Source organism: Gadus morhua, chromosome 4, assembly GCF_902167405.1.
Source record: "Gadus morhua chromosome 4, gadMor3.0, whole genome shotgun sequence".
Classification (NCBI taxonomy): Eukaryota; Metazoa; Chordata; class Actinopteri; order Gadiformes; family Gadidae; genus Gadus; species Gadus morhua.
The window spans coordinates 3,673,041-3,700,647 of record NC_044051.1 but is presented as its reverse complement, the minus strand read 5'-3'; the positions used below and the strand labels follow the sequence as shown (position 1 = coordinate 3,700,647).

The following is a 27,607-nucleotide window of genomic DNA, read 5'->3' as shown; positions in this document are numbered from 1 at the left end:
GGAGGAGGAGGAGGAGGAGGAGGAGGAGGAGGAGGAGGAGGAGAGGGAGGAGAGGAGGAGGTGGAGGAGGGGGAGGAGGAGGAGGAGAGGGGGAGGAGGAGGAGGAGGAGGAGGAGGAGGAGAGGAGGAGAGGGGGAGAGGAGGAGAGGAGGAGGAGGAGGAGGAGAGGAGGAGAGGAGGAGAGGGGGAGAGGAGGAGGAGGAGGAGGAGGAGGAGGAGGAGGAGGAGGAGGAGGAGGAGGAGGATGAGGATGAGGAGGAGGAGGAGGAGGAGAGGAGGAGGAGGAGGAGGAGAGGGGGAGGAGGAGAGGATGAGGAGGAGGAGGAGAGGAGGAGGAGGAGAGGATGAGGAGGAGGAGGAGGAGGAGGAGGAGGAGGAGGAGGAGGAGGAGGAGGAGGAGAGGATGAGGAGGAGGAGGAGAGGAGGAGGAGGGAGGAGGAGAGGATGAGAGGATGAGGAGGAGGAGGAGGAGGAGGAGGAGGAGGAGAGGGGGAGAGGGAGGAGGAGAGGGGAGAGGAGGAGGAGGAGAGGAGGAAGGGGAGGAGAGGAGGAGAGGAGGAGGTCCGGCCCGGAGCAGGAGAAGGGAGGAGAGGAGGAGAGGAGACGGAAGGAGCAGAGGAGAGAGGAGGAGAAGAGAAAAGCAGAGGGAAGGAGAAGAGAGAAGGAGAGAGGAAAGGAGAGGATGATGTTTACAAGAAAGCAAGTAAAAAAACTGAAGCAGAGAAGAGAGAAAGAGTTTGCTGGATCCCTGGTCGTTGTCTCCCTTATCTGTTGTTTATTCTCCTCCCAAACTCGCTCTCCTCCTCCTCGATGCTGGAGCTCCGGCGGCGAGAGCAGAGATGAGACACGAGAAGCAAGGCGACTCTCAGGAAACTGTGTGTGAGCGAGAGGGAGAGGGCGAGAGAGAGGGCGAGAGAGAGAGGGCGAGAGAGAGACGGAGAGAGAGAGAGAGAGAGAGAGAGAGAGAGAGAGACGGAGAGAGAGAGAGAGAGAGAGAGAGAGAGAGAGAGAGAGAGAGAGAGAGAGAGAGAGAGAGAGAGAGAGAAAATAAAAGAGAGATCGAAGGCAAGGGAGAGAGGGAGAGAGGGAGGGGGAGAGATAGAAAGTGCGAGGGAGGGAGGGGAAAAGAGGAGAGGGCGAGAGAGTGAGAGAGAGAACGAAGGTGAGGGAGGGAGGGGAGAGAGAGAAAGAGAGAGGGAGGGCGAGAGAGAGGGAGAGGGAGAGAGAGAGAGAGAGAGAGAGCGCAATGAGGGAAGGGGGGGTCAGCAACCCTGCTTGGGGGGTTGCTGCGGTAATAAGACGAGGGCATTGGGGAACACGGCCGTTCAAAGGAGGTAAATTGTTGTTCTAATCTTCAAACACCATTTAATATCAGCCTCCCTTACATCCCAATGCATAAATAAAGCGTGTGTGTGTGTGTGTGTGTGTGTGTGTGTGTGTGTGTGTGTGTGGTGTGTGTGTGTGTGTGTGTTGTGTGTGTGTGTGTGTGTGTGTGTGTGTGTGTGTGCGTGAGCGTGTGTGTGCGCATCTGTGTGTTTGTGTGTGTATGTGTCTGTGTGCGCAATTCTCGTGCGCAAAATTGTGATCCACAGGTGGGAGTGATGTGGAGTTCACATGTGGGAGTGAGTGTGCACGTGTGTGTGCGCACGCTTGCAAATCCATGGTGTTGCTCGGTGCCCATTCACTGTGATGACATATTAGTAAGGATAGTGCCAGTTCTGAAGGCGACCATGATTGAGCACCGCTGTACGTCACAGAACACGTTCACCTGGGATCACACCAAACTCTGTCCCTCCTGTAGGAGTACAGCAGTGGAAGTACAACAGTACAAATAAAACAGTAGAAGTACAACATTAGAAGCACAACATTAGAAGTGCAGCAGTAGAAGTACAACAGAAGAGGTACAGCAGTAGAAACATAACACTAGAAGTATAGAAATAGAAGTACAGCAGTATAAGTACAGTAGTAGAAGTAAAACAGTAGAACCACAACAGTAGAAGCACACCAGTAAAATAAGAGCAGTAGAAGAACAACAGTAGAAGTGCAGCAGTAGAAGTGTAATAGTATAATGGTGGTGGTTAGTGTGGTCCCCCCCCCCCCCCCTTCACTTAAGCGTCTTTGGGTCATTGAAAAGCGCTTTAGAAAATAAATGAATTATTATTATTATAAGTACAGCAGTAGAAGTGACATTGTGCCAATCCACTAAAGTGGGTCGGAAAGTGCAATCGCTGTGTGAACGTTAGTTACAGATCTACACCCCCCCCCCCCCCCCCCCCCCCCCCCCCCCCCCCCCCCCCCCCCCCCCCCCGAAGGGAAACATGTCCTCTGCAACGCTACACCCATGCTACTTAAAGGAGCGCCGAGGAAGAGGAGGAAGAGGAGCCATATGGCGAGATCCCAGCATATGGTCCTAGAGATCACATCCTGACGCTGTCTCCCATCTCCCCAGGGTGCTGCTGATCTCTCTGGTGGAAGGGGGTGAGGGCAGCAGGCGATGGGAGACAGAACAGCTCTGGATTGGACGATGAAATCCTCAACTCGCTGACTGGCTTTTGTCAAACGATGTGACAGGAGTTTGCTCAAATGCAAAAGTTTGAGATGCTGAATTTGAGGCGCTTGTTTCGGTTTGCGAGCGTAGCCCTGCCCGCGGGATGTCGAATCGCTGATTTATATAAACGTTACGGAATCAGGGATTGTTCACACTAGGGCGTGAATATAATCACGCAAACACCACCATCAGCTTAACACCATCAGCTAAACACACCATCAGCTAAGCACACCATCAGCTAAAGACCATCAGCTCAACACCATCAGCTAAACACCATCATCAGCTTAACACCATCAGCTACACACCACCATCAGCTAAACACCATCATAAGCTCAACAGTAATGTGTGAGTGTTGTGGTAATGCGTTGCATAGCACAATCGTTTTGTACACACGGTACTCGTTAGTAACCACATGTGATGATGTTTGTCCGATTTAATCATGATTCTGATCCGCTGTGAGACCCTTGACGACTTTGATGCTAATCTTATCCCTGAGCGTTTTTTCACACACTGAAATAAACTTTTTTTCCCCCGGGAAATTACACTCACACTGGAGGCCTTTCTGTGGTGAGGTGTTGTCATTAAGATGTCGTTTGCTAAGCCGGAAGTGAGCGTTTCCGACCCCTTCACAGAATTTCCTTCCGAATGTGGGAGTTACCCATAATCTCTGTCGGTGCTGTGCGACCCAACCTCCAACAAGCACCATTTAAGATGACACAAATCCATAGAACCCGTCATGCAATGATATGTAAATATATAGAGATCCCAATACAGTCCTACTCCCACGGTATAATAACACTCAGTTTTGAATGAGTGTTAAGAGTATTTAATTGTCTACTGTCTAGGAGTGGCGGGACATGTGATCGGGGAAATGGGGAAACTCAAGATCTCAATATTAATAGATTATCAGGTTCTATGAAATTCAGGTGCAGTTTACCGATGACGTTTGCATTTCAAACACTACAGAAAAAAACCCTCATTGTTCTGCGACGTAAAAACAACGACCACCTGTAACTTTACATTTTCATTTACAATTCTGTTTTTATTCTTATTATCATTGCTGAGCCCAGCCAGTCTATATATTCCTCACAGGGCATTGTTTATTCAATAGTCTGCAACACTACACTTCCACTGAGCACTTTTGAGCATCAGAAGCTGGCCGCTGAAAAAACAGCGGGGAAAATATTGAATTGATCCAAGGGAAAAGCCTGTGTGGGTGTTTGTGTATGTACGTCTGTGTGTGTTCCATTGCTATAATCTTACAGTGCAACGTAATATTGCGTTGCGCTATCTCTGCAGCACCTTGACAGGTTTGTCTGACACGCATGCACACACACACACACACTGAGTGACACACATACACGGCCACTGACTCTAGCTCGCTTACAGTGACACACACACACACACACACACACACACACACACACACACACACACACACACACACACACACACACACACACACACACACACACACACACACACACACAGAGGGAGATAGGACAGAGTGAGAGCGGGAGAGAGAGACATATATATAGAGAGAGAGGGTAGGCACAGCGATAAAAAAGTCTGGGTGTTGATTAGATACAAATATGCAACACCCCTATCCATATGTTAACACCAACCAGACAACCACGTCCACTTCAGTGAGTCAGGGCTAAATACTGACATGACTAGATTGACCACTAGGGGGCAACAAAAGGCCGGTTCCTCACTGCGAGCCAATGGCCCCCTGTGGTGCACCAAGGGCCCCTGCTAATAGCATACAAGACCCTTCACACCTTCACACAACCTGGTGATAAACACGCATGATAGGCCATGGACTGTGGACCACACAGGGTGTGTGTGTGTGTGTGTGTGTGTGTGTGTGTGTGTGTGTGTGTGTGTGTGTGTGTGTGTGTGTGTGTGTGTGTGTGTGTGTGTGTGTGTGTGTGTCTGCTCCAGTTGATCTACTAGAATGACGCTCTCAAACTTGTGTTTGAATATCTAGAGTTGATCAAAGACAAACCAATAGCCTGACTAGTCTTTCTTGACCCCACTGTGAGTGTTGATGCAAATGTTTGGGTATTAAACATATATAGACTTGGAAACAGCTTATGGGCTTGGGAAAACACATTTAAAATGGTGACTTTGTAAACACAAGTGTGTTTTTTGTCAACTTTTTGTATTAAAGTAATATTCATATTTCAGTAGTTTCCATTTGAGTTATTAAAAGGCCTATTCTGTAGATTGCAATAAAAACAAATCCAGTTGCCTGCGACGACGAATCAACATCAGGTACCACCTCTGATGTCACAAAGATGTCACAAAGGTCTCAAAGATGACACAAAGGCCAGTCGGAACCTGACGGGCCTTTGTGACATCACGGCCTCTATATAAGTCCCCGCCCCTCAGTCCAGTCCTCAGTGGTGATCAGAGAGCGACGAAGAGCAGCCAAATCAATAACCAGTGACAGCTACAATCTGAGAGATCCACGATGGGGAAGAAGAACAGACGCATCAAAAGACAGGAGGGAGACCAGGAGAGAGACCAGGAGACCCCGTGTGGGGACTCCTCATCGTCCCCCGGAGAACATCGTCCGGCACAGGTGAGGAAGGAGAGGACACGCACGCCGACCGCACACGCACACTTTGAGTCTGCCGACGCACATTTGTATTCTGTAAAAACTTGTGGTTGAACATGATTATATTAAGTTAGGATCCAACTGACTTTCTTTATAGAAGTGCAGGCTTCACACACCCACACACTCACACACACAAACGTACACACACACACACCCACGCACACGATTGAATATCACATTTAATATCGGTAAGTTATAAAAAATACATATGATATATATATATTATATATATTATATATATATGATATATAAATACGTGTATGCATGTTTTTCTTGAACTTATTCTATTGGAAAATACATCAAAATGATTGATTTATGCTTCAGCATATTTTTGACATTTCCAAAAGAATGTATACCCAAACATTCCGTCCCCGTGACAACGTCCCCGTGACGACGTCGCCGCGGCGCCTCTGGCCAGCGGAACGCGGTGGCCCTCTGACATCACGGGGCCACGCTCCTCACTATAAGATAATAATAATAACCTTTATTTATGAAGTGCTTTTCTACACAGAGCTACAAAGTGCTTTACAGATAAAAAGAAAGAAAGCAAAACAACCAAACAAAAATTAATGTCTAAGAATAATTGTATCACAGGTCTTTTTTTTTTTTTCAATGAAAATCAATGAAAAGTGTAACAGGCAAAACATAGAAAATAACATTTAACTCCAATAAACCCTTTAAAGGTACAGGTGGGACTTAAGGAGGGACTTAAAGATGTCACCGAATCAGCTAACCTTATTTGCTCAGGCGATGTATTCCAAAGCTTTGGGGCTAACACAGAAAAAGACGCGTCCCCTTTAGCAGCTAGCCGGGACTCAGGAAGAGTGAGTCAAATATAAATCACCGCTCCTCAGTGCCGTGCTCAGTGGTGATCAGAGAGCGGAGCGATGAGCGTTACCTGGTGATCAGAGAGCGAGCACAGCGGCCAGTGAGCCAAGTTAGCAAAGAGCGAGGGAACTATGGCGAAGAGAGGGGCGCGGAAACATTAACGGTGACGATCTCCTCCGACAGGAGGAAGAGGCCACCCCCGATCCGGACTCCTCCTCCCCCTCTCCGGACCCCCCCCCGCCCCGTCAGGTCTCCACCTCGTCTCGAAACAAAGAACGTCTGAGACAGGTGAGGACGGAGAGGACACCAACACGGACACGGAGCGACTGAGACGTCTTTGTGTTTCCTGTCGTGGGTCTTCAGGGTCGGTTTGTGTTTGACCCGAAGAGTTCCTGATGCCGTGTGTTTGTGTCCTAGGTGGTGAACAGGTGGTTGGAGGCGAATGAGGAGGAGGATGACCCGGACCAAGGCCAGACCGCCCCGGACGAAACCCAGACCGCCCCGGACCAGGGCCAGACCGCCCCGGACCAGGACCAGACCGCCCCGGACGAAACCCAGACCGCCCCGGACGAAACCCAGACCGCCCCGGACGAAACCCAGACCGCCCCGGACGAAACCCAGACCGCCCCGGACGAAACCCAGACCGCCCCGGACGAAACCCAGACCGCCCCGGACCAGGGCCAGACCGCGCCGGACGAAACCCAGACCGCCCCGGACCAGGGCCAGACCGCCCCGGACGAAGACCAGACCGCCGATGAACCTGGTGAGTTCGCGCATTGTTGTTTTTACCTGCTTGCGTGTGTGTGTGTGTGTTTACCTGCTTGCGTGTGTGTGTGTGTGTGTGTGTAGTTGCTTGCATGTGTGTGCATGTGTGCGTGCATGCGTGTAAGTGTGTGTGCGTGTTATACGTCAGAATAATCACAAAACATTGACTGAGCGACTCTCCACTCAGCGTCACTAAAACAGACCCCATAGCAGCAACAAACACACAGCAGCCACTATGGTCGTCACTAAACACAGTTCTGTCGTTCATTTCTGACAGAACCCCATCACCAGGGAGAAAGCTCAGGCCCTTTGGTGGCCTGGCTGCATCAGACCGCAGACGGGCCCCCCAGGAAGGACCTGGCCCAGGTAGTAGGGAACCTGAAGGTCCGTGTGAAGGGAGTCAGGAAGCTGAGGGCGGAAAGAGAAATCCTGGACCCAGGCCAGACCGCCCAGGACCCAAACCAGCTCCCCAATGTGCCTGGTGAGCTGGCTGCATTGTGTTTACCTGCTTGTGTGTGTGTTTACCTGCTTGTGTGTGTGAGTTTACCTGCTTGTGTGTGTGTTTACCTGCTTATGTGTGTGTGTTTACCTGCTTGTGTGGGTGTTTACCTGCTTGTGTGTGTGTGTGTTTACCTGCTTGTGTGTGTGCCTACCTGCTTGTGTGTGTTTACCTGCTTGTGCGTGTGTTTACCTGCTTGTGTGTGTGTTTACCTGCTTGTGTGTGTGTGTTTACCTGCTTGTGTGTGTGTTTACCTGCTTGTGTGTGTGTTTACCTGCTTGTGTGTGTGTGTTTACCTGCTTGTGTGTGTGTGTTTACCTGCTTGTGTGTGTGTTTACCAGACAGCCCCCCCACAAAGCCCCTGGCCCAGGTCATGGGGAACTTGAGGTTCGGGCTGAAGGGCTTCAAAAAGCTGAGGGTTAAACCAGCATCCACCTCCCGGCTTGATGAGGAGAAGCCTTTGGGCCAACCTTCAGGCCGGAGCCCCTTGCCTGGCCAGACCGCCCCGGACCCAAGCCAGACCGCACCGGACCCAAGCCAGACCGCACCGGACCCAAGCCAGATCCCAGAGGAACCTGGTGAGTTTGCGCATTGTTGTTTTTACCTGTTTGTCTGTGTGTCTACCTGCTTGCGTCTGTGAGTGTGTGTGTGTGTGTGTGTGTGTGTGTGTGTGTGTGTGTGTGTGTGTGTCTGTTGTAGGTGTGTGTGTGTAGCTGCTTGTATGTGTGTGTGTAGCTGCTTGTATGTGTGTGCGCGCAACTGCTTGTGTGTGCGAGCATGTGTGTGTGTTTGCACGCGTGTGTGCGTGTGCATGTGTGCGTGTGCATGTGTGCGTGCGTGCGTGCAAGTGTGTGTGCGTGTTATACGTCAGAATAATCACAAAACACTGACTGAGCGACTCTCACACTCAGCGTCACTAACACAGACCCCATAGCAGCAACAAACACACAGCAGCCACTATGGTCGTCACTAAACACAGTTCTGTCGTTCATTTCTGACAGAACCCCAACACCAGGGAGAAGGCTCAGGCCCTTTCGTGGCCTGGCTGCATCAGACCGCAGACGGGCCCCCCAGGAAGGACCTGGCCCAGGTAGTGGGGAACCTTAAGGTCCGGGTGAAGGGGGTCAGGAAGCTGAGGGCGAAAAGAGAAACCATGGACCCAGGCCAGACCCCCCAGGACCCAAACCAGCTCCCCAATGTGCCTGGTGAGCTGGCTGCATTGTGTTTACCTGCTTGTGTGTGTTTACCTGCTTGTGTGTGTGTTTACCTGCTTGTGTGTGTGTGTTTACCTGCTTGTGTGTGTTTACCTGCTTGTGTGTGTTTACCTGCTTGTGTGTGTGTGTTTACCTGCTTGTGTGTGTGTTTACCAGACAGCCCCCCCACAAAGGCCCTGGCCCAGGTCATGGGGAACCTCAGGTTCCGGGTAAAGGGCCTCAAAAAGAAGAGGGTTGAAGCACCAACCACCTCCCGGCTCGATGAGGAGAAGCCTTTGGGCCACCCATCAGGCCGGAGCCCCTTCCCTGGCCAGACCGCCCCGGACCAAGGCCAGACCGCCCCGGACCCAAGCCAGACCGCCCCGGACCCAAGCCAGTCCGCCCCGGACCCAAGCCAGACCGCCCCGGACCCAAGCCAGATCCCCGAGGAACCTGGTGAGTTCGCTGCATTGTTGTTTTTACCTGCTTGTGTGTGTGTTTACCTGTGTGTGTCTACCTGCTTGTGTGTGTGTGTGTGTGTGTGTGTGTGTGTGTGTGTGTGTGTGTGTGTCAACCTGCTTGTGTGTGTGTGTGTCTACCTGCTTGTGTGTGTGTGTGTCTACCTGCTTGTGTGTGTGTGTGTGTGTGTGTGTGTGTGTGTGTGTGTGTGTGTGTGTGTGTGTGTGTGTGTGTGTGTGTGTGTGTGTGTGTGTGTGTGTGTGTGTGTGTGGTGTGCATTTATCCTTTGAGTTTTATACGTCACCATAATCAGGAAACATTGACTGAGCGACTCTCTCACCGTCTCTGACAGCAGACAGGGCCCCGACAAAGGATCTGTCGAGGAACATGAGGGTCCGGGTGAGGGCACCAAGAAAGAAGAGGGTCAAAACTGATACCACCGCCCTGACGGAGCAGGAGGAGGAGAAGCCTTTGGGCCGCCCTTCACGCCAGAACCCCTTTAGGCGCATCAAGATGGCCTGGTCCGACCCAAAGGCCGTCATCACCACCGACGCACCCCCGAACACCCCTGAGCATCAGGATGTGGTCATCGAGGCCGAGGAGGAGGGGGAAGCCACAGCTCAGGCTGAGGGGACGGGCCTCAGGCCCCGGGTCAATAAGTGGCTGAACCGTAGAATGAAGGAAATGTCCACATTCGCGGCACGGTTCCAGTGTGGGTCATGTGTGCACTAAGAAAAAAAAAAGAAAGAAAAGAAAATAGCATATAAAAACAAAAAAAAAACAACTGCAAGATAAAATGTATAACGGCGCCACTGTACAGACAAAGTATGCACGTCAAACATCTGATGGTGCCCGACCAAGTCCACATCGATGTGAAGTCACACAGGAGGGAAACCCCAGCTTTGTCTAAGCCCGGGTGAATTTAAACAAAGTAATGAAACATCTGATGGGACTCAACCAAGTCCTCATCGATGTTGCGTCACACTGAGGTGTGTCATACTTTGTTTAAATTCACCTACGCTAGGACAAAGCTGGGGTTTCACTCCAGTGGGATGTCACATCGATGTGGACCTGGGCTGGACTTATCCGATGTTTGACGTCCATACTTTGTCTGGGCCCAGGTGAATTTAAACAAAGTGTGTACGTCCAATAACTGAAGTGACCCGACCAGGTCGACATCGATGTGACATCCCACAGGAGTGAAACCCCAGCTTTGTCTGAGCCCGGGTGAATTTAAACAAAGTAGTCATCTGATGGGACTCAACCAAGTCCTCATCGGTGTTACATCACACTGAGGTGTGTGATGCTTTGTTTAAATTCACCTGCGCTTGGACCCAGCTGCGGCTTCTCTCCAGTGTGATGTCACATCGACGTGGACTTGGTCGGGTCCCATCCGGTGTTGGACGTACATACTTTGTTTCAATTCGCCTGGGCCCAACTGCAATTCATGTATAAAAAAACAAATAAAAATGTTTGCCGAAATTTTCGTCCTCCTGTCTGTTTATAGATGTATCTACTCAATGGCAGACACACACTCTTTGACACACACGTGTGTGAGCGTGCACACACAACAACAGCAGGTGGTGGAAGAAGAACCCGAAAGCCATACTTGAAAAAGTACAGATGTCTTCCAAGAAAAGGGCCCTGGTAAAAGTAAAAGCACCCCAATAGAATACGACTTGAGTAAAAGTCTTCCACTATCTGATATTAATTGCACTTAAGTATCAAAGGTAATTTTCTGATATTATATGATATTATATTATATTATCTTCTCCAAAATGACAATTCCACGATTTCTCAGTTGAAATAGGTTAAGCTTTAACGGTTTTGAAACTATATAAAAACAAATCAGCACTTATGGTATAGAACTCATATGCAATATAGTCAACAATAGATGGATTTTATCATATTATGTCACTTTGCATTGCATTCATGCCTTGAGAGCAGATGAAGGGATGACCACGAACCACGAGAGAGCGGCAAACCCATTAGAGCTCAGCTCTTCCAGAATGAAATATGATCACATGAACCCTTCTGTGCATTCAATGTACATTACCTTATATGTATGGACATTGTGACAACTGTTGAATTTTTTTGGTTTAATGTTTAGATTAACATCAAATCACCTTCGAATAATCATCAAGTCTTTATCAAAAGCAGTTCTCCAGTGGCGCAATCGGTCAGCGCGCGGTTCTTATAAGACAGTAACCTCACCTGGAGTAAGCTTAAGCTTTGTTAAACATGGTTGAGGACTTGGATTTCCAATGTAAAGTAATGTGCTTTGTAATCTGTTGACACAAGCAAGTGCCGTCTGATTAAGAACCGCTAGGCTGCTGCAGTGTGTGTGTGTATGCGGTGTCCTGCGCCGCCTGTGTCTTGACACGTCTGCGTCAGCGCGCTAGTGTGTTCGTGCGCGTGTGGGTGTATGCGGTGTGTATGTGCGTGAGTGCGTGCGTGCGGTGTATGTGTGCGTTCGCGCGTGCTGTCTGTGTGTGTGTGCAGAGCCGGATTAAATAAAGGGACTACACTAGGCAGACTGTATTTTTTGGGCCCCCCTCCATCGATAACCTAACCTAACCCTAACACTTGCCAAAGTTACTAATAAAAGTTAATTCATATTTCACATAGCGTGCCCTTGTTTCCGTATCTGGCTAGATGTTCTGACAGTAGTAGATCAAAGCGACTAATTAACTCCAAGCATCCCAAAAAGTTTCCATTGTGGGGTGATCCTACTAACTCATCGTCCCCACGGAAGGGCAGTCCTCGCGAAGAAAGAAACTGAATAGTTGCCACTATACGTTTCAAAATGTTGAGCCAGTATGCCCTCTCAGACTCCTGTTGCTGTAGGCTACTATGTTTGAATCTATGCGTGCATTTTTATTTCCAAGTGATGATAGACTTAGCACAGCAGTGCGATGATCCATACAATTCTCATGTTCATGCAAGCGATTAGCACAGTTTTTCCAGTCATTAAATCCAGTGACAAATTGATTGTCTCTTAAACTGAACAACTTGCAGCAGTAACAGAATACATTAGGCTACCAGTAGACGGTGAGTACACTAACCATTTTCTTGACAGGGTTTCTCCATTTAGCTTTTTTCTAAAGAAATGTTCCTTAGTTAAGCTTCGGTTAATGTCTCCATATTTCCTCTTTGATGCAGAGAAATCTCCAATATTTTGACAGCGATGGTATCGTGCAAAGTACTCACGCATCCTGTCGTCAATTTGGTCCCACTTTTCAGGATCAGATGGATAGCTTGTCAATACCCTTACCGGGTCTAGAGGCTCCGTCAAAATGATATTGGGCTCACTTTTTCTGGCCGGCTGCTGTTCTTCCATAATTTTGTCATTCTGTGACGACGCTGATGTTGACGGCGCCACAGCGTCTTCCGCCGCGTCTTTGGGCCGCGTCTCCGGGCCTGGCTCCGGGCCTGGCTCCGGTCCTGGCTGCGGGCCTGGCTCGGCCTCTGGCTGCGGGCCTGGCTCGGCCTCTGGCTCTGCTGACACGAGCAGGTTCACAGCTGTCGGACGGCTGCCCGACAGAAACTTCTGTAAAGCCCCCCGCTGTTTCTTCTTTTGTTCCTCTTCATTTTTTTTCTTTTTACGTTTTGCCGCACCCGAAAGCATCTTGAATGTTAGCCTACTCAAGAAACGACCTGCTACCTGCCCCGAAACGACCTGCCCTGATGGGTGCCCTAGGCACGTGCCTAGTTTGCCTTTGGGTTAATCCGGCTCTGTGTGTGTGAGCTCTGCTATTATATCAGTTAGTAAGATACATACAATAACCATGGCTGTGTCGTATAACCTGTATATAAGGTGTGATTGTAACTATCTGCACTCCACACAAAACAGGAACATGATCGTGATCAGTCCGTCTATTATGCAAACACTTTGTATGGTTATCCAGACTACATTTGAACACAAAGCTGGTCCAACCGGTTCCAGAGGGAGCTGTAAAAGTCGGTTCCCTCATGTGAACTCCTGTATTCCGCAGTGAGGGACCTTGAAGCTCGGTCGTCTGAATCCACTTTGTTACCAACTTGTCTTTAGAACACATAGACCTAATTATTCTCCGTTGCAATATAACTTTAACAACTTTATACTGTTTCAGGTGGACCTCCTTTTCAACACCGAAAAGATAAGGTAGGACTACAGTTTACTACATTATATTTTCTTGAGATTATTGGTATATTGCAATTATCGAATCGTGGAAAATGGGTCAGTATATTGCTTTTTATTAAAATTGTATCTGTAATTGTAATACAACGTTAGTTTATTGTTTCAATATTGTGTTTTTCTGTTCCATTGTTTTAAATGGAAAATGGCGTTAGATATTCAAGTTAATTGTTTGTCTTGATGCTGCTCACAAATGAAACGAACAATGAGACATCTGTTTAATGTCTGAATATTAAAATCCGAGGTAAAATATAATTGCTGACATATATAATATAATATCAATTAGCAATAAAAATACAATAATAATTGTAATATGATATAAAAGCGCAGACGACGGGTGATCCTCCAGTTGTATAAATCCTCCTAGAAACATGTTGCTGGACTGTACCACTTTCACAGGGGGGTTCTCGCGGGGTACAGACTCTGTTCTAATGGCTCTACCTATTTTCTTTGGCCCGACACACAAAAAACGTTGACCCCTCCCTCCCGACTTCCCTTGATTGAAACGCACCGCAGTGACACGTCTCACTTTGGCGCCCTGCCCTGTTGGCATGGCTGCTGACAAACGGCTGTTCACACAGTGCTGTTCACAAAGGGGGACAGCCACGTAGCTCTAGTGGTGGACTTAATGATTCGTTTCCGTGAACCAGTTTGCGTGATTCAGTTCGCCAAGAGGAGTCGTTTGCAAATCGTTTGTTCGTTTGTTCGTTCAGTCGAGTTTCCGGTAGCACTAACTCCCCTGAGTCTGACTGACTCAGCTGAGAACCGTGCAATGGCTTCAATTCCATGATGCGATTTACCGCTACCGGAAACCAGTCTGAACGAACAAACAATGCACGAAACGACTCCTCCCAGTTCAGTCGAGTTTCCGGTGAATCGATTCACCGGAAACTCGGTGGAGGAGTCGTTCGCGAATCATATCCATAATTGCCTAGTTTCCGGTAGCCGTGAACCGCTTCATGGAATGCACGCCATTGCACGGTTCTCAGCTGAGTCAGTCAGACTCAGTGCTACCGGAAACTCAACTGAACTGGGAGTAGTGTTGGCTCGTTCGTTCGCGAACCGGTTCGAATGAACGAGTCTTTAGGACGAGCGAACCGAACCGGTTCGTTTCTCTCGTTCGTCTCGTTCACCATTCGATTCACCGGAAACTCGAATGAATGAACGAACGAGTTTCCGGTGGTACTTAGTAAATGTAGGGATATCAAGTTTTATCTTTTGGTGATGGTGGACAAGATTGCTAGAATCAAGACAAATTAAAACCATGTATATTGATCCCAATTTTCAATTTATCCCCATGAGTCAGAGAAGGACAATATTGAAGCATTAAAATAACATATTTTTCTTTATGTTAAATGTGTCTTGACAATTTAATTGATAAGCTTAATGTTGGTTACATTCCATCTATAACATTTCAGTATAATGTAGTTACAATAATCAACCCTTACAAAGGGACATTTCAGTGTTAGGGTAAACAGCTAGTGTTGAAAAGGAAAATGAAGTGATCAATGAGTTGTGTTTGTGTCCAGGTCTCCAGCCTCCTATGGATGAGGAGAGAGAGGAGGGGGGTCCTACCTCGATAACCACTCTGTTTGGGGAACATGGCCGCCAGAGCAAAGCTAAGAGGTAAGAAGAGGATCTCACTGTCTGTGACTGGTGTCCCTCTCAGAGCTCAGCAGTGATACATCATGACTCTATCATTAGTCGGTGTAAAAGCTGTGTGTGTGTTGTGTTGTGTTGTGTTGAAGCCCAGAGCAGCAGGAGAGAGCAGACTCCCATGGACCCAGCTGTGTCTCCATGGAGAGTGACTGCTCTAAAGAATTACCCCTCGAGGTTAATGATGGAACTCAGTCTACTGAGAATAGGTAAGGATTGATCAGAGATTATTAAATACAGCATCCATCAAACGTCCATGAATCCTGTTTCTTGTTTTTCTAGAATAGTCCAGCAGGAGAGAGCAGACTGCCCTAGACCCAGCTGTGTCTCCATGGAGAGGGACTGCTCTACAATTGTACCCCTCGGCTTTAATGCTATAGGTGGGTTTAGGTAAGTCAGTTTAGGTTTAGTAATAGGTAAGGATTGATCAGAGATTATAAAATACAGCACCCATCAAACGTCCATAAAGCCTGTTTCTAGTTTTTCTAGAATATTCCAGCAGGAGAGAGCAGACTGCCCTGGACCCAGCTGTGTCTCCATGGAGACTGACTTGTCCATGGCTCAACATCCGGAATCAAAAGATGGAAATCCCCAACCTTCTAAGAAAAGGTGAGCACATTCAACAGTCGACATCCGCAAATCCTAATTTCCACATTTGTTCTGGTCGATAACGGAAAAAATGGCTTACATGCCCTTTCTTTGTGATCTATATTGTGGTGTCGAAAAATACTTGAGTTGCATAGGTAAGTTAAAGACAAAATATTTTTTACACTTTAAGAATAAGAATTAGAATTACACTTTAAGCTCACTACGTTTTTTCCATTCTCTAGTTGATCATTCACTGATCCCCTAAATGTGGTGAAAAGGTTGATGCGGCTATGCTAATGAATTGATTCGTGGTACCCATGTCGGCTCACTCATGTAAGCAAGAAAAATCATGCATTAATTTACAAACTAGTGTCATCCAGGAATGCATTGTGCAGAAAGTTGCAACCTGGGATGGATTGTGTGAAGTTAAAACATATTAACAAACACATTTTCTTTCATGTGCATTTACACATTTTTTACTTGCAAAAACGGGTGAAATGCTCACATTGTAGAGCCCTGTTTAAAAGAGGGGCTATTCTTCTCAATAAGTCATGGAAAATGAGGACCATGCAAGTTTTCCTTTTGTATCAAGCAGCAAACATTGTTAAGCATACCGGGATTAAGGTAAATTACCAGACTTTGTGTGGTCTTGCAATGTGCATGTGTGATGATGATGCCGAAATGGTAGATCTTGTAGTCCTGTTCCAGATGTTATTTGTTTTTCTAGAAAAGTCGAAGTGGAGATAGCAGGAGGGGAGATAGCAGAAGTGGAGATAGCAGATACCCCTGGTCCCAGCTGTGTCTCCATGCAGAGTGACTCGGCTATGAGTTTTCCTCCTGAATTTAAAGATGGACGCCCCTCCGGAGAGGAGAGGTAGAGTAGAGTTTCAAACAGACAACAAAAACAGACCACTTGGTGGTTTCAGACTCTACTGATGTGTATAAGTTAAGGAAAATACAACATACCCTTGTGTGTGTGTGTGTGTGTGTGTGTGTGTGTGTGTGTGTGTGTGTGTGTGTGTGTGTGTGTGTGTGTGTGTGTGTGTGTGTGTGTGTGTGTGTGTGTGTGTGTGTGTGTTCTCAACAGACCTCACCAGGAGAGGTCAAAGGTTACCAGTGCTCAGTCTGCAGAGCAGCATCAAGCAGACCGGATCAAGGTGTGTAAATGTCCACCAAGACATCTGACTTTAGTTCGACATGGACATTAGAAAGCATCTCTTGTGGTGCTAATAGTCTCCAGGCTTCCCTCTATTGACCAGCAGGACGTGAATCTAAGACAGATGCTTCTGACGTCCTTGGTTACTTCAGAGTAAAGTTCTCCTTGATGTTTGTTCTGTTCCAGAGGGCTGAGGAGCACACACACGCTTTTCTAGACAAGGAGCTGAAGAAGCTCTCCAAGGATCTCTTCCTACATTACCCACAATGCTCAGAGAGTGAGAGGGAGGAGGAGGTGGATGGTAAGATGGAGGAGCAGAGGAGGCGCGCCATAGAGGGAGTGGTGGACATCACAAAGCTCTGCCTGATGGAGATGAACCAGCAGGAACTGGCCGACACACTGAGGGGCGGTAAGAGACTTTCAAAAAGAGAAAATAGACTCTAATTTGAGTCATCGCATTAAACCCGCTCCATATTTGATTGAACGGTTTTGATTGGCCCGACCCGGGCTAGGTCTGCTGTAAATCTATGTGAACAGGAATAGCTGACGCGTATGGCAGAGCCAATTAAAAACTAGCACTCAGATTGGTCCGGTTCACAGGCCTAAAGGAACGACGCCTCATTTGGAATGACTCCCCATATTACTTTTGCAGAACAAACCTTTTTATGTTTATATTCATTATTTGACGTAACCTTTCTTTATTTCCCCTTACCATTTTCACAATTTATCTAAAATCTAAAGCAAAGTAACGCAGCATTGAGGCAGTTCTCTCTTTCTGGAGAAGTTGATCGACGTGATTGAAACAAAACTGAAACAAAACTGTCCGAAAGCCTGAGAAGATTATTATATATAGCCCATAATCCTCAAAAAAGTTGTCCTGTGCTGGGTTTCATGTTTTTCCGGCCTTTTTGGTGAAGATTAATGTTTGAAACAACACAAATATATGAACATACATGCATAATATTGTTTTTTAATGTGTTTTTTAACTTAATAAAACCAATGCTTTCTAGGAATGGTCTCTGCTACCACTTCTGGGTCTGAAGAGAACTTCTCATGTCCCATCTGTCTGGATGTGTTCAACAGCCCAGTCTCCACACCATGTGGACACAACTTCTGCAGAACCTGCATTACAGAGTTCTGGGATGACAAAGACCAGTACAAATGTCCAGTTTGCAACGAGCTCTTTCACACACGACCTGATATACAGGACAATACCCTCTTATCAGAGATGGTCAATCAGTTTAGAAGGTCTGTACGAGTAAAAGAGCAGCCTTGTGTTGAACCAGAAGTTCCCTGTGACATCTGTACTGGGACCCAGCTGAAGGCCGTGAAGTCCTGCCTAGTGTGTTTTATCTCTTACTGCCAAACCCACCTGGAGCCACATCAGAGAGTCACAGTTTTGAAGCGCCATGAGCTGGTCGAGCCTATGGACCGTCTGGAAGAGAAGATGTGTAAGAAACACAACCAACTTCTGGAGCTCTTCTGCCAGACTGAACAGGTGTGTGTGTGTCAGTTATGCACAGTGACGGACCACAAGTCCCATCCTGTTGTACCTCTGAAGGAGGAATATGAACTGAAGATGGCCCAGCTGGGCGAGATAGAGTCTGAAGTTCAGCAGATGATCCAGGAGAGACAACGAAACATTGAGGAGATCAAGGATAGAGAGGAACGCTGCAAAGCAGACGCGGCCAGTCAGATCGCCCCTGGTGTCCAGGCGCTCAATGCCCTGAAGGACTGCATTGTAGATGGCCTGGAAAACCTAGACCAGATGGTTAAAGAGAAACTAAAATCCACAGAAGAACAAGTTTCAGGCCTAGTCAAAGAGCTGGAGCAGGAAATAGAAGATATAAGGTCAGAGGTGAAGCAGCTCTCACACATTGAAGACCCCCTCCACTTCCTCCAGACGTTGAGATCCCTGAATAATCCTCCAGACACCAGGGACTGGACGACGGTGGAGATCCAATGTCCGTCAATGATGATGTCCTACATAGATAACCTGATGGGGCTGAAGAAAACGCTGAACAGAAGCATGAGATGTAGGTACTTTTACAGGGGATACTTTCGGGGGTTGTTTCATATAGAACCAATTAACTGAAAAAGGTTGGCAAACTAATATGAGTCGATTAACTACATGAAAAGTTATTATTCAAAGGGACCGCCTTTGTGGCGCCTAACACCACAATATGTACAACATCATAATTAATGAAAAAAGATTCAGAAATGGAATGTGGGAAAAAAATGAAAGTCCACTAATTACCAATGTGGCACAGTGCTACTTGCACATTGTTTGCATAGAAATATGCTATTATTACTGTTAGGCTGATGCTATTTATGATCATTTTAATAATGATAAACCAAACGTTTGTTGAGTGAAGGTGTAAACACGGCATACTAATAGACATGCCTTCCATATTATTGAATTGACAAATATTTGATAAATTATCTTATTAGTGTTTTTTGTATGGTTCAGCAGTCTAATTATGTCTTGTTCCTTCAGATACCTGTAGACTTACACTGGATGAATACACTGCCCACGAGGAACTGTCTTTGTCTCTGTTTAACAGAAAGGTGACAAGGGATGAAAAGTTTTATGCATTCCGTACTTACCCACAGAAATTTGACTCCTTGCACCAGGTGTTGTGTAGAGAGGGTCTGACTGGCCGCTGTTACTGGGAGGTAGAGAGGGACGGACCGGTTGAGATAGGAGTGACATACAAAGGAATCCCAAGGAAAGGAAATGGAGGGAGTCTTGCACGGCACAACCAGGCCTGGTGTCTTTATTGTCGGGATGATCGTTACACCGCCTGTCACAAAGGTAGTAAGACACGCATATCTCTCCCCCCTGCTGGCTCCACCAGAGTAGGAGTGTATCTGGACCGGCCTGCTGGCACTCTGTCCTTCTACAGAGTGTCCCCAGATGGGGACGATTCCTCAGACACACTGAAACACATCCACACCTTCCAGTCCACATTCACAGAGGAACTCTATCCTGCGTTTGGAATGTGTGCGCTTGATTCCTCAGTGAAGCTGTGTTAGTTGTAGTCAAACATACATGTACGCGCGCACACACACACACACACACACACACACACACACACACACACACACACACACACACACACACACACACACACACACACACACACACACACACACACACACACACACACACACACACACACCATTAAATGCATATATAAATTGCAAAGACATGTGCATATATATTAATTATAATATATCATCAAAATATTGCGACAAGTTATGGTAGTATCTCTTGGTAGTTCATATCTTTGCCTTCTCTGTATTCCAACAGCTGGGCTGTGTTACTTAGCGGTCAGAGGTCAAATGAAATGGGTAGTAAATGAAACAATACAAATACTTTTTCCTTTAAGGTCTTCCATATGGTTAACTGACTAAGCAGAGGTTACAAAGATCTATTTTAAATTTTGATATTTATTTTTAATTTGATTGTTTATGCATCTTTTTAAACCACAGTATACTAGAGTATTTCTTTTTTTTACTAATGCTAATGGGTTATTCAATCAGGTTTACTTTTGATAAGCCATACATTGACCCTGATTTAAACCAGATTTACTACGTCTATGGGAAAAGCTAATGGAGTTCATGTGAATGACATTTACTGCTTCATCCTAGGCCTATTTCTGTTTATTTTCCTTTTCCTAACGTACTCAAAGTATATAGGGTATATCTCTAGAACTGCAGGGACTATAATCTGTAATCTTGGTACCAAAAGAAAGATAACACCTGTGAGATTGTTCTGCAAGATGTATAATACATGTGGATAACACGTGATTAGAGTAAATAAAGCTACAACATAGCATAAGTGGAAGATTTAATTTCTGCCTGAAATAAATGTCAGGTTTTAGATTGAATACCACTGAGTGCATTAACAGCTAGTAGCCCTAATGGGCCATAGCACAACGTCTGATTAGTACCTGGGTCAAGATTTGATGGCAATGAAGTGTAGAAGACCAAATATAGAGAAGTTTTAGCAGAGGTAGGTTTAGACAATCACAATTGCGCCGTGTTCCGCTACATGGCACACAGATTAAGAATGTGTTTTCTGATTTAAGGCAATTAACCTATTTCCTCTAAGACCCTCTCTCATAGTGTGCATTGATTGTAAACACCATGTTTATTTGCAAAGACACTGGATTTCCCATTGAAGCTGGTAGTAACAGAGTGATATGGTATGGAGTGAGGAAATCAGTGGAGCCTCAGGTTTCATAGGATAGATAGTTTGTGAAGATCAAATGATCGCAAATGATGAAAGATCGCAATTGCTGTGCATGTGCAGTTGTGAAATACGTAACCTTTTGTTACATGCGTTATATTGTTTGGGGTTAGAATTGTCTTTCACTTGGTGAACAAAGGTTATGATAGACAAAAAGTGGAGAATCTATTCATAGTAGGGGTGTGTCTGCTCTTCATGTGTTTCAAGGCCTTCAAAGCTCTTTGCAATTGGGCTGGGGAGAGACTTTTCGCCCGGATACGGGTCATTTCGGGATCAAGAGGTTAGACTGAATATTGATTCCTTGTGTTTTGTTGTGAACACGGCAGCAGAACATGTTCAGTTACTAAAGAAACGCGCACACCTGTCCTGTTTATGATTTGTAATTGCTTGTACTTCTATTATTTTAGTCACCGTCTGTGCACATATAAGGAACAATTTATTATTTGTATTTAACAAAATCATAATAAACCATTCAGTGGATCAAATTGAGTGTTCTGATTTTTCCCGTGACATTAGTAGAAATCCTCCAAGCTTAGGAGATGCACACACACAGTTGAAGCGTACATAAATACATGCACACACATAGTACATGCATATATAAATACAGGCACACACCACACCATTGTATGTAGTTAATGGTGCAGCAGGTAGTATCAGTCTCTCTTGGTTGTTCATCTCTCAGCACTTTCTGTCTTCCACCAGCTGGGCTGTGTAACCCAGCATAACAGAAACATAGCAATGGAAAACATATGATTGAATGCAAAAAGAGACACTTTATGTAAGAACAAGCCATACTATATTTACTCAACGAAATGTACGATCTATTTCAATACATTTTGTTAATGTGCCTATTTCAAGACTGAAAGCCAACGTACCATAGGTTGAGAAACCCTGCTCTAGGGTGAGGTCATCATTGATCAGAGAACGCTGAACAGCCAATGAAAGATCACTCTAGAAGTGGCACGGGAGGATGTAAATGTAATATCCTAAAAACCCATAGGTCCAATGTTACTCCACATGACCTAAGTCTTTTAATGTTTAAATCTCCAGCAATATGTTCTCCTTCGTGGACGTGGTCTCCTTTCATCCCGAAGGCCGAATTAACAACCATTATATTATATCCATGACTTGATATAATATAATTTAGACTTTTTTGTTTGGCTGCCTGTGAAATAATGTCATTTCTGGAACCGTCACGTTTACTTCTTTCAATAAATCACGCCACTTGAGCCTTGATTAAACAGATTTTTTTCTTCAACAAAGTCAAAAATGTAAATTCTAAATATTTAACCTGCCCTTTGGTTATCTGTTCCAACTGTCGGATTACATCTCTGTTGATCTCTGGCATCATATCAAACAATATTATAATTCAGGATGATGTTCTGTGTTTTAGTCAATCTATTGTAATCAGACAGCACTTGCATGTATCGACATATTACACTGCACATTGCTTTACCATAGAAATCCAAGGCCTCAAATATATTTGAGAAAGCTAAAGCTTGCTCAAGGTGAGGGTCTAACTCACAGCCTCGGCATGACTTGGTGCAGGTTACTGTCTTATAAGTACCGCGCGCTGACCGACTGCGCCACTGGTTAAAGATATTGTGACCTTAGAAATATTACGGTAGACTTTGGATTAGCTGCCTCTCTGTCGTCCTATCCACCAATACTCTGAGCAGGTTGGGTTTGTTTAAGCCAAAATATTGTAAATTAGACGACACTCGAACCTGTCAACAGATAACATAGAGTCCTAGTCGTATAATCCTAACGTACTGTACGAAGCTAGACCGTGCACTGACCGATTGCGCCACTGGAGCACTTGTTTCTTAAACATCTGAAGGTCAACAGCTTTGGTTTTACACAAAGACAAAAGAGAAAACGTTAAATGTGTAACATGATCGGATATTATTAGTTCAAGGTCTTTGATTAGATCTGTTTGACTCTGGCCTCAAATCAAATATAGACAAAATATAGTGAAGATTGGTTTAGGTCAAGCTTCTGTAAATCACACATACTTTGCTCGTATGAACAGATTGTGACTTTACGCAAGTCCAGTAGTCTTAACTATCTTCAACAAAGTTACAGCTTGCCCCAGGTGAGGCTCGAACTCACAACCTCGGCATGACTCGGTGCAGGTTACTGACTTATAAGTACCGCACGCTGACCGATTGCACCACAGGAGCCTTGAATCAATATTTCTATGATGTAAATATAAAGAATAGAACCATAACTAAGTCAACTGATTTTATATTTAACAAAGACAATATTATGACACATTATAAATCATAGGATAGACTTTTGATTTACTGCCTGTGAAACAATGACTTCTCTGGAACCGTCCTGCTTACTTCTTTCAAGGGTTCTTTCAACAGATTACAGAGTGTTACAGGAGAAGGTGAATAGTCCTAAACTATCTTCAACAAAGCTAATGCTTGCCCCAGGTAAGGCTCGAACTCACAACCTCGGCAAAGAAAGACAACTGCCCTTTGGTTTTCTGTTCCAACTCTCGGATTACCTCTCTGTTGATCTCTGGCATCAAATCAAACAATATTCTATTTCAGGATGCTCTTCTTTGTTTCAGCCAAGCTATTGTGACCGCACATGCTGGAAATCCAAGTCCTCAATTATGAGCAAAGCTAAAACTTGCTCCAGGTGAGGCTTGAACTCACAACCTCTGCATGAATTGGTGCAGGTTACTGTCTTATAAGTAGGCCTACCGCGCGCTGACCAATTGCACCACAGGAGCTCAGAAAAAGTACAACAAGAACTTACAAATCACAACGTAGTCTTTTAATTGTCCGCCTGTGAAATAGTATCTCCTCCGGATTTTGGACCTTCATGTATAGTTCTTTCAAGAGTTCTTTCAACGAATTAATGTATAGAGATTAGAGTATAAGTCCATTAATCGTATAAGTAACGCACAGTGTTCGATTACGCCACTGGAGCGCTGGTTAAAAAGTGCAGATGACCTCGAGAAAAAGAACAACCTTGAAACAATGGCTTTAGTATGCTAACTTGACGCTTAATACAACCCTTCGCCTTAGTGGAGTTGTGTTTATGTACTATGTGTGAAAGTAAACATAGTGTTCAACTAATAATTCACTCAAACGTGGACTACTCGGGAATGGCTAAACATACAGATGATCAACTCATATCACTGGAACGTTTGGATGTACTGATCGTTTTGATATCTGGCTTGTCATGTTTGGACGAGGGATCTATGACGTTCTGTGCTGAGAAGTATGGATTGTGCAGGCGGACGGCTGATGCAACCGGATAAAAGTTAATTTCTCTCATTTTCAGGTGATATGTGTATGTTGTCTGTGTGATATCTACTTGATAAGCAATTAAGCTGAGAACAAAGGAAGACCCTAGGTGTCGTTCTAAGAGGCGGTTCTAGGAGAGCTGGGTTAGGGGCAGGGGGGGCCAGAGGGGGGGTCATCCTCTGACTAGGAGGGGCCATGGCCCTCACTGCCCCCCCCCGCCACGCCCCTGCGGAGAACTATGTCCAGTCAATGCCAGCTCGATTAATAGAGCGCAACAGTGTGGTTCCGGAAGTAAAAGTCCCATTCATTTTCATCATGGAGGTTTTGTATTAAAAGCCTTAATGTCGTAACCACCATGTGTGTGTGTGTGTGTGTGTGTGTGTGTGTTGTTTACCTACAACCAGCAACAGGACGTCAACGGATCGTTCCACATCAAAGACCAAGGCACGGACCAGAGGAATGACAGCACCCTGACAGGTTTGTCTGAAACACATGCACACACAAACAAACACACACACACACACACACACGCACTGTGTGTGTGTATGTGACACATAGACACTGACTCTAGCTTGCACGCATGGTGACACACACACACACACTGAGTGACACACAGACACCGACAGTAGCTTGCACAGATGGTGACACACACACACACACACACACACACACACACACACACACACACACACACACACACAGAGTGACACACACATACAAAGCCACTGACTCTAGCTTGCGCACAGTGACACACACACACACACACGCACACACACACACAGAGACAAAGACAGAGAGAGAGAGAGGACAGATGGAGAGGGAGAGGGACATAGAGAGAGGGACAGACAGACAGACAGAGAGAGAGACAGACAGACAGACAGAGAGAGAGACACAGAGAGAGAGAAAGAGAGAGAGACAGATAATAAACAGACGAGAGAGACAAAGAGAGAGGGACGAGAAATAGAGAGGACAGAGAACAGGGAGAGAGGGTAGGCACAGCGATAAAAAAGTCTGGGTGTTGATGAGATAAAAATATGCAACCGCCCTATCCATATTTTAACACCAACCAGAAAAACACGTCTACTTTAGTGAGTCAGGGCTAAATACTGACATGATTAAATTGACCACTAGGGGGCAACAAAAGTCTGGTTCCTCACTGCGAGCCAATGGCCCCTTGTGGTGCACCAAGGGCCCCTGCTAATAGCATACCAGACCCTTCACACCTTCACACAACCTGGTAATAAACACGCATGATATGGACTGTGGACCACACAGGGACTACAAACATGGCCGCCTCATACCGCTTACTGAACCCAGTATCGTCTGAAAGTTGAGCATCCTGTCACATCCTCTCCCAGAGTACCCACCTCGTAACCCCTGAAGCAGAACTTTGGGATGATAGGGGCTGTGGACCACACAGGGCGTGTGTGTATGTGTGTCTGCTCTAGTTGATCTACTAGAATGACGCTCTCAAACTTGTGTTTGAATATCTAGAGTTGATCCAAGACAAACTAATAGCCTGACTAGTCTTTCTTGGCCCCACTGTGAGTGTTGATGCAAATGTTTGGGTATAAAACATATATGGACTTGGAAACAGCTTATGGACTTGGGAGAACAAATTTAAAATGGTGACTTTGTAAACACAAGTGTGTTTTTGTCAACTATTTGTATCAAAGTAATATTCATATTTCAGTGGTTTCCATTTGAGTTATTAAAAGGCCTATTCTGTAGATTGCAATAAAAAAAAATCCAGTTGCCTGCGACGACGAATCAACATCAGGTACCACCTCTGATGTCTCAAAGATGTCACAAAGGTCTCAAAGATGTCACAAAGGCCGGTCGGAACCCGACGGGCCTTTGTGACATCACAGCCTCTATATAAGTCCCCGCTCCTCGGTCCAGTCCTCAGTGGTGATCAGAGAGCAACGAAGAGCAGCCAAATCAATAACCAGTGACAGCTACAATCTGAGAGATCCACGATGGGGAAGAACAGACGCATCAAGAGACAGGAGGGAGACCAGGAGACCCTGAGTGGGGACTCCTCGTCGTCCCCCGGAGAACATCGTCCGGCACAGGTGAGGAAGGGGAGGACACGCACGCCGATCGCACACGCACACTTTGAGTCTGCAGACGCACATTTGTATTCTGTAAAAACTTGTGGTTGAACGTGATTATATTAAGTCAGGGTCCAACTGACTTTCTTTAAAGAAGTGCAGGCAACACACACCCACACACATACACAAACACACACACACACACACACACCCACGCACACGATTGAACAAATTTAATATCAGTAAGTTATAAAAAATAAATATGATATATATATGATATATATATAATATATATATGATATATAAATACGTTTATGCATGTTTTTCTTGAACTTATTCTATTGGAAAATACATCAAAATTATTGATTTAAGCTTCAGCATATTTTTGACATTTCCAAAAGAATGTATACCCGAACATTCCGTCCCCGTGACAACGTCCCCGTGACGACGTCGCCGCGGCGCCTCTGGCCAGCGGAACGCGGTGGCCCTCTGACATCACGGGGCCACGCTCCTCACTATAAGATAATAATAATAACCTTTATTTATGAAGTGCTTTTCTACACAGAGCTACAAAGTGCTTTGCAGATAAAAAGAAAGAAAGCAAAACAACCAAACAAAAATTAATGTCTAAGAATAACTATCACAGGTCTTTTTTTTTTGAAAACTAAAAATACAATCAATAAAAAGTGTACCAGGCAAAACATAGAAAATAACATTTAACTCCAATAAACCCTTTAAAGGTACAGGTGGGACATAAGGAGGGACTTAATGATGTCACCGAATCAGCTAACCTTATTTGCTCAGGCAATGCATTCCAAAGCTTTGGGGCTAACACAGAAAAAGACGCGTCCCCTTTAGCAGCTAGCCGGGACTCAGGAAGAGTGAGTCAAATATAAGTCACCGCTCCTCAGTGCCGTGCTCAGTGGTGATCAGAGAGCGGAGCGATGAGCGTTACCTGGTGATCAGAGAGCGAGCACAGCGGCCAGTGAGCCAAGTTAGCAAAGAGCGAGGGAACTATGGAGAAGAGAGGGGCGCGGAAACATTAACGGTGACGATCTCCTCCGACAGGAGGAAGAGGCCACCCCCGATCCGGACTCCTCCTCCCCCTCTCCGGACCCCCCCCCCGCCCCGTCAGGTCTCCACCTCGTCTCGAAACAAAGAACGTCTGAGACAGGTGAGGACGGAGAGGACACCAACACGGACACGGAGCGACTGAGACGTCTTTGTGTTTCCTGTCGTGGGTCTTCAGGGTCGGTTTGTGTTTGACCCGAAGAGTTCCTGATGCCGTGTGTTTGTGTCCTAGGTGGTGAACAGGTGGTTGGAGGCGAATGAGGAGGAGGATGACCCGGACCAAGGCCAGACCCCCCTGGACCAAGACCAGACCACCCCGGACCAGGGCCAGACCGCCCCGGACGAAACCCAGACCGCCCCGGACCAGGGCCAGACCGCCCCGGACGAAACCCAGACCGCCCCGGACCAGGGCCAGACCGCCCCGGACCAGGGCCAGACCGCCCCGGACCAGGGCCAGACCGCCCCGGAC

General features: G+C 46.2%; 2 protein-coding genes and 1 long non-coding RNA gene across 3 annotated transcripts; all 3 read left to right on the top strand.

Annotated features, from left to right (window-relative positions):
* Positions 1 to 6,610: 6,610 nt before the first annotated feature.
* Positions 6,611 to 10,398, top strand: LOC115542697 (probable helicase with zinc finger domain). Its single transcript, XM_030355070.1, has 6 exons — positions 6,611 to 6,762; positions 7,042 to 7,245; positions 7,605 to 7,841; positions 8,265 to 8,468; positions 8,634 to 8,912; positions 9,268 to 10,398. The coding sequence occupies exons 3-6, from the start codon at positions 7,637 to 7,639 to the stop codon at positions 9,645 to 9,647; spliced, it is 1,068 nt and encodes a 355-aa protein (XP_030210930.1). The 5' UTR covers positions 6,611 to 6,762; positions 7,042 to 7,245; positions 7,605 to 7,636; the 3' UTR covers positions 9,648 to 10,398.
* Positions 10,399 to 15,233: 4,835 nt separating this feature from the next.
* LOC115542718 (uncharacterized) lies at positions 15,234 to 16,494 on the top strand. The gene is made up of 3 exons (XR_003976603.1): positions 15,234 to 15,357; positions 16,064 to 16,210; positions 16,424 to 16,494. It is a non-coding gene; the product is annotated as an uncharacterized LOC115542718 (long non-coding RNA).
* Positions 16,495 to 16,859: 365 nt separating this feature from the next.
* Positions 16,860 to 21,231, top strand: LOC115542683 (tripartite motif-containing protein 16-like). The gene is made up of 3 exons (XM_030355053.1): positions 16,860 to 16,901; positions 17,503 to 18,528; positions 18,990 to 21,231. Exons 1-3 carry the CDS (start codon positions 16,865 to 16,867, stop codon positions 19,526 to 19,528), a joined length of 1,602 nt encoding a protein of 533 aa, XP_030210913.1. The 5' UTR covers positions 16,860 to 16,864; the 3' UTR covers positions 19,529 to 21,231.
* The last annotated feature ends 6,376 nt before the right edge of the window (positions 21,232 to 27,607 follow it).

Coding starts and splice junctions, on each gene's coding strand:
- LOC115542683 (XM_030355053.1), top strand. CDS start 16,865: ATGAACCAGCAGGAACTGGCCGACACACTGAGGGGCG. Junction 16,902..17,502: donor GGCCGACACACTGAGGGGCG/GTAAGAGACTTT, acceptor AATGCTTTCTAG/GAATGGTCTCTGCTACCACT. Junction 18,529..18,989: donor GCTGAACAGAAGCATGAGAT/GTAGGTACTTTT, acceptor TTGTTCCTTCAG/ATACCTGTAGACTTACACTG.
- LOC115542697 (XM_030355070.1), top strand. CDS start 7,637: ATGGGGAACTTGAGGTTCGGGCTGAAGGGCTTCAAAAAGCTGAGGGTT. Junction 8,469..8,633: donor CCAGCTCCCCAATGTGCCTG/GTGAGCTGGCTG, acceptor TGTGTTTACCAG/ACAGCCCCCCCACAAAGGCC. Junction 8,913..9,267: donor CCAGATCCCCGAGGAACCTG/GTGAGTTCGCTG, acceptor CGTCTCTGACAG/CAGACAGGGCCCCGACAAAG.